Raw genomic sequence first — 6810 nt, 5'->3', positions numbered from 1 at the left:
CTTTCCGTCTTTCAGCCTTGACGATCATCTTTGGCTTGGCTGTCTCCCTCGGGCACCTGCTGGTTTTATCTCCAAGTGACCTTCCTGTAAACATTCTCGTCCATTCTTGCACATACTGTCGCACCTCATCCCTTCATCATTCTTTCAATTTTGTCATTTTGTACGGAATTATGTGAGCTTTTGCCTGTGACATCATCAATTCATTAATGTTCCCTGACTATGCAAAGTTTGTTATCAGGCATGCATTAAACAGTTCCTTAAGGCTCATTAAGCTATTCAGGCAAAATATCAAAAAACATTTGTTATTTCAAAGTGCTCAGAAATATATATCAGATCATAAAGTTATAAAAACCTTTCTCATTATCACTTATCAAAAATGTCTAGTTATGTCTTCTTTATTGATTTGGTGTGTAGGTATAATTATATGCTTAAAATGTTTCTTTTATTGATTTAATATGTGAATATACTTGTCTGCTTATGTACTTTATTCAAAGAGGTTTGAGCATATCTGTTTTTGTAGCTAGGCAGGACTTTTTGTATTTTGACCCCATTACTTCAATGGAAACTGCTGTATTCGTATTTGTGTTTTTAATGCCCCTCGTGTCCGTTTACCGGGCAGCTTTTCTTCATCATGCTCAGTCTCACTTCTGGTTCTGTGGTAACTTTGTGTGCATGTTGTAAAAGTTATTCACAACAAACCCCTTCAGTCTTTTATTTATTGTTTTGTATTATATCGGTTAACAGTAACTCAATTAGTTTATCATTGTTATAAAATGAAAACTAAATGTATAAAAGCAATAACATCTTGCAGTTAACTTTTGAGTCATATTTCTTTTAAATCAAAAACCCCAGTTAAAGTCCAAGCTTTGGGGTGTTTCATATTGTATACAGTATTTGGTACTCATCTGCCCCACCAAAGGACAAACGCATAGAGTCTATGAGCACTATGCATGGTATCTGGTGGTTTGTGATATCCAGCAATGTATGAGTCTTAAAAAAATTCTTGGGCATCCCTACATCGACGATGTATTTCTAGACGTCTGTGCTTCATTATTGCCTGCAAAATATGAAGTCATTTTCTGCGTTGATACAATTTGTACTTTTGTAGATTGCGCAAAGTCTGCCGCCATTGCTGTGTGACAGGAAGTTAAACTCTCAGTTCAGCTCTCTGATAATTATACATCACTGCCCTAAGTGCTATCATGCAAATGTCCTACTAGACAATTGTTTTGCACTGAAACTCATTTTGACATGCAGAGGAAGATGGTAGAGCTACTGCTTCTGGTTATTTATAAATACGGTGGCACATATTAGATGACCATGTGGAGATCTTTAGAGGAAGTAGTCTGGAAATCGCCACGATGATTGGGGCTCTTCTTTGCGGGGGGCCGGGTCAAACTGTTGGCTGGCAAGTGGAGATATCTTTTGTCAGTGTAAATCTCAATTATGGAATTTGATAATCACTATCAAATATGCCATAGAATGGAGTGAGTATTAGAAAATGACTTACAAGGAGCATTTCAGTGTGTCTTCAAGTTCCATGATTGCTGCCTTGTTTCCACAACGATAACAATAGTTTGGTGCACTGAAGATTGTCACGACATTTTTGTCATGGTACCAATTAAAGCCCTGAATGGGGAAGTTTGAGCGTTACGTTATCAGCCTTTATTGGACAAAACAATATTTATGCAGATGGCAGCTCTCTTTTGTGGTACCTCCATCTCCAGCTGATGGGCTCGCGCAACCAAAGTGAGGCCGTTTGCATGATTAAAAGTCTCTGAGATGTCCTGGCCGAAGGTGTAACCGGCACCACGGAGCGAAATATCCCAACCATAGTGCTCATCTGGGTCAGACCACAACAAGTCACACATTGGACCCTAAAAGTGGAGAAAAAGAAACGTTCTTTATGCAAGCTCAGATTCCAGTGACCAAGATTAAGGACCATTAAGAACACATGTCACCCAGTATTTAAAAGAATAATTTGAACACAGAGCATTCACATGATCAAGAATTCTCATTTCATTTCATTTGTACCTCGTGAGGAACCTCCTGGAAGCGATCCAATGCTCTGATGGTTTCCAGTGTTACTATTGAAGGAGACAATCCTCCATGTAGGCACAAAATCTTAACCAAAAAAAAAAAAGTTTGAATTTACTCACATCAACCTGGATGTGATTAGCCTGGATTTTTTTCATGTACAGATTCTCACCTGGTTATCAACCAGTGCAGTTAGAGGTAAATAATCAAATAGATCGGTAAACTGCTTCCAAACATTGGCATTTCCATATTTCATCAGGCATTCATCGTAGAAGCCATAGACATGTGTGAGCTGTCTCGTCTCGTGGTTTCCTCTCAGAATGGTGATTCTTTCACGAAATCTGACCTGGAAGCCAAATTTGAACCACTCAACCAACCAACCAGGCAGGCAGGAGGTCTCTCTTCCTATTGTGCAAAAGCTATCATCGTTTTTATACCTTCAGACAAACAAGGAGGGTCACTGTCTCAACAGAATAGTAGCCTCTATCCACATAGTCTCCCATGAAGAGATAGTTGGTGTCAGGGGGCTTCCCGCCTATCTTAAAAAGCTCCATGAGGTCATAGAACTGACCGTGAACATCGCCACAAACCGTCACTGGACATCTCACCTCCTGAACGTTGGACTCCTTTTGCAGGATCTCTTTGGCCTTGACACAGGGGCAAAGAAAGTACATTAAAATTCATTCACTGCCCGTCTTCCTGGTCATGAACATTTGATTATAGATTAACATTGTGATAGGAAGGCGGTCTCCATGTGCCCACTTTACAACGATGATCAGTGATCGCCCTGGCCAACTTTATATCCTCTGCAAGTGAAGAGGTTCTTACTGTTCCGTAAAAATTTTGAATTCAAATTCAAAAAAATCAATTTTGCGCATAGACCAGCAAGTCAATTTATGTTCCCGCTATACACCTCTCCTGCACTGATTGAAGTGAATGAGAGGATTTGCGTCCATTGGCCAGGAAGCAAGCTGGCTTTGTTCACGTCAACAAAAATGCAAACGCCGTTTCTGTGTGCGCCTGCGAAACTAACAATTTCATTCTGTCCCATTCAGGCTGGATCCAGCATTGAATTTATCAATTCATTTTCTAGTGATTCTCATCATTAGGGTTACAGGTAAGGTATATAGAATTTTGAAGGAACATTGTAACTCATATTAATATTATTTAAAAAGACAGTATGATTCGTGGGCTGAAAATGGCAACTGGTGTAAAGTAATGTTGCAGATGCCCCCCACACACACTGTAGCACGTCCTACCCTTTCACACAGTGCTCGAACTTGATTTTCTTTGAGCTGCCTGCACTCAATGAGCTGTTCAATCCACAAGTCCAACTCTTTGCTCACTGACTTGTCATCCATGTCCGAGTTGCTGCCTCCTTTCAAATCAAAAAGCAAAATCATGAGGACAACATTAGCAGGCCAAACTACGTCCTAACAGACTAAATGAGAGTTCATTTGAGGAATGTTTAGCCTGCGTCATCACTTCAAGGGAAATTAACGCTTTTCCTTGTATTTTTACATCATAGAATTGACGTCATCTTAACGTGGACTTTATTTCGGGTATGAATTTTGCAATGCCGAAATTTTGTTGTTTCGGCTACCCTCTACTGGACAAGATGAAACAGTGATGACCTGACGCTGATAAACGAGAAAATTGAATTCTTTCCACAATGCTGAATAATTAGTGTATTTATCAATATTTCCATTTTGAATAATCAATTTAAACATAAAAAGTCACTCCTTTAAATTTATTTGAAATCCACCGCCCCAAATCCAATATTAGGCTGACGATAAAAATACGAAATTGAAAAACAGTGAATTACTCAATCGATCAATCAATCCACCGTACTAGGAATTTGATTAATTATAATTAAAAGGAATTTAATCACACCAGCAGCATCATGTTTTGCGCTTTTCATTCACTTCCTTGAGAGTTTTGGTCCTGCCTCTTCATCAATACTTTTACATGTATTCTTTTTACTTATTCTTTTCCCCTTCTCAATAATGTATGTCCGATAGTCGCGATACTTCGCTTGAGCGGTCGAAGTATTCGCGCGACGGGACGACGTCACTGCTGATCAAGATGTGCGATGGAAAACACATTTGTCGGACCCATTCCAATGAGTTTTCACATCTTAGCGTAGGGCATCCATATCCAAAGTCCGGCCCGCGGGCCAAATCCGGCCCCCGGTCATATTTCATACGGCCCACAGCTTCGGTCTTATAATGTATTATTCATGGCCCGCCTACACTGTCAAACTGAATTTAAAAAAAAAAAAAAAAAAATCATGAAACTTGAAACTGTAATTCCTCATATTACCAAAAGGTGGCAGCACCAGCCCTCTCCGCTCATTTCTGCCACGGCGACTGCAAAGAAAACGAGGAAAGTTGACATTGAGCGCCGCCGCTTTCAAGAAATGGCAATTGTGTTTGTCTAAACCTAAAGAGACACCATCAGACTAAACATGCTAACGCATACGACAAGCATGACAGGGAGTGATAAAGTGAAGCAGCTCCAGGCTGAACTGGCATCACAACAGCGATTCATCACGTGGGGCTGTGAGTCAAAAGTAAATCAAAAGTAAAAATTACTTAATATTAAGATTCAAGAGTTTTTATTCCCCATGTTTGAGCGTGCCAAACAAGGAATTTGACTTCGGTAAATCACAGGCTCTGTTCAACATTTAAGTGACTAACAACAACACTCAGGACATATGAAAATAGGCAGATATTCTCAAACATCCCCTGATCTTAAACTCCCAAGAGGGCAAGGAAAAACTCAAAATTCCAGCTAGGGGATATGAGAAACCTTGAGAAGAGACCACAGATGGGAGGGTCCCTCTTCTAGGATGACCAGGCTGCAATGGATGCAGAGAGGACACATAGTACAAACAGTGTAGACAATTCAAAAAAGGTGTGGAGAGCAGGATGTTATTGCACAGTAATGACTCTGAGACTCTAAGAGTGGTGTGAGTTCATCAGAGCAACAGCCTGGGGGAAGAAGCTGTCTCTGTGTTTTAGTGTACAGAGCTCTATAACGCCGTCCGGAGGGGAGTAGTTCAAACAGACTGCAACCTGGGTGATTAGGGTCTGTAGAGATGTTACTTGCACGTTTCCTGGTCCTGGACAGGTACAAGTCTTGGATAGATGGGAGGTTTATTCCAATTATCTTTTCTGCAGTCCTTATTGTCCATTGCAGTCTGTGCTTGTCTTGTTTGGAGGCCAATCCAAACCAGACAGTGATGGAGGTGCAGAGGACAGACTGGATGATGGCAGTGTAGAAGGTCTTCAGCAGCTCCCACGGCAGGTTGAACTTCTTGAGCTGTCTCAGGAAGTACAGCCTCTGCTGGGCCTTCTTCCCGACAGAGTCTATGTGGCCAGTCCATTTCAGGTCCCAAGAGATTGTGGTTCCCAGGAACTTGAAGGTGTCTGTGGAGAGAATAGTATTACTGCGGATAGTGAGGGGTGAAAGTTGTGAAGGGCCTCGCCTGAAGTCCACTGTCATCTCCACGGTCTTGAGCGGGTTCAGCTCCAGGTGGTTTTGGCTGCACCAGTGGACCAGCCGCTCCACCTCCTGTCTATACGCAGTCTCATCACCGTTCTGGATCAGTCCGATGAGAGTGGTGTCGTCCGCATACTTCAGGAGCTTCACAGGAGAGTCACCTGCGGAGAAATCGTTGGTGTAGAGAGAGAAGAGCAGTGGGGAGAGGACGCACCCCTGAGGGGCTCCAGTATTGGTGGTCAGGGTGTCAGATGTGATGCTCTCCAGCCTCACACGTTGTCTCCTGTTGGTCAGGAAGCTGGTGATCCACTGACAGGTGGAGGCAGGCACCGCGAGCTGGATGAGCTTCTGTTGGAGGATGTCAGGAGCGATGGTGTTGAACACCGAGCTGAAGTCCACAAACAGGATCCTGGTGTATGTTCCTGGGGTGTCCAGGTGTTGCAGGATGTAGTGCAGTCCCATGTTGACCGCATCATCCATCGACCTGTTTGCCAGGTAGGCAAACTGGAGGGGGTCAAGCAGGGGGCCCGTGAAATCCTTCAGGTGGTTCAGCACTCACCTCTCGAAAGATTTCATGAGCACAGATATCAGTGCGACAGGTCTATAGTCATTCAAACCTGTGATGGCGGGCTTCTTGGCCACTGGAACGATGGTGGAGCTCTTGAAGCACGAGGGCACCTCACACAGCTCCAGGGAACGATTGAAGATCCGTGCTAAGGTGGGCGCCAGCTGCTCAGCGCAGACTTTCAAGCAGGAAGGTGACACGCCGTCTGGTGCCTTCCTGATCTTTTGTCTCCGGAACATCTGGCACAGTTCCTCCACGCGGATCTGGAGTGCGGGCACAGCCTCTGCAAGAGAGAGAGTCGGTGACCACGGTGATGGAGGTGTGGACAGAGCAGTTGTGGGGGGAGGTGAGTCTGTAGATTGTGCTGCAGGAGGTCCCGTTGTGTGGGAGGACCGATCAAACCTGCAGTAGAACCTGTTTAGCTGGTTAGCAAGCCTTGGGCTTAAAGGGAAATGTGCTTTCGGCAGTTTGCAAACATATTTTTTAAGGTTGTGTTAAACTTATAATCATATTAATATAATATCTCGTATTGGAGTGCTCGTGTGGATTGGTGGGTGGCGAAGAATGTGGAGGCAAACTGCATGAACTTGTTTTCTTTGAAGTGTTGTGGAATAGGCCCAGACAGGGAGTACCGGACGAGAACACCTCAAGGTCGGTGAGAAACGAGAACAACATCACGTCCAGGTGGTCGGGCTTCGCGGGAA

At 43.4% G+C, this 6810-nt stretch overlaps 1 protein-coding gene across 1 annotated transcript; it reads right to left on the bottom strand.

Annotated features, from left to right (window-relative positions):
- Nucleotides 1-685: 685 nt before the first annotated feature.
- LOC148404678 (serine/threonine-protein phosphatase 2A catalytic subunit beta isoform-like) lies at nt 686-3504 on the bottom strand. The gene is made up of 7 exons (XM_088389102.1): nt 3297-3504; nt 2475-2684; nt 2210-2383; nt 2035-2124; nt 1716-1877; nt 1511-1629; nt 686-1405 (listed from the first exon to the last, which is right to left on the bottom strand). Exons 1-7 carry the CDS (start codon nt 3438-3440, stop codon nt 1333-1335), a joined length of 972 nt encoding a protein of 323 aa, XP_088245228.1. The 5' UTR covers nt 3441-3504; the 3' UTR covers nt 686-1332.
- Nucleotides 3505-6810: the final 3306 nt, after the last annotated feature.

The sequence above is a fragment of the Syngnathus floridae genome, chromosome 1 (assembly GCF_059516105.1).
Source record: "Syngnathus floridae isolate MCC-2025c chromosome 1, RoL_Sflo_1.0, whole genome shotgun sequence".
In the NCBI taxonomy this organism is placed as follows: Eukaryota; Metazoa; Chordata; class Actinopteri; order Syngnathiformes; family Syngnathidae; genus Syngnathus; species Syngnathus floridae.
This window is presented reverse-complemented; position numbering and strand designations above follow the sequence as displayed.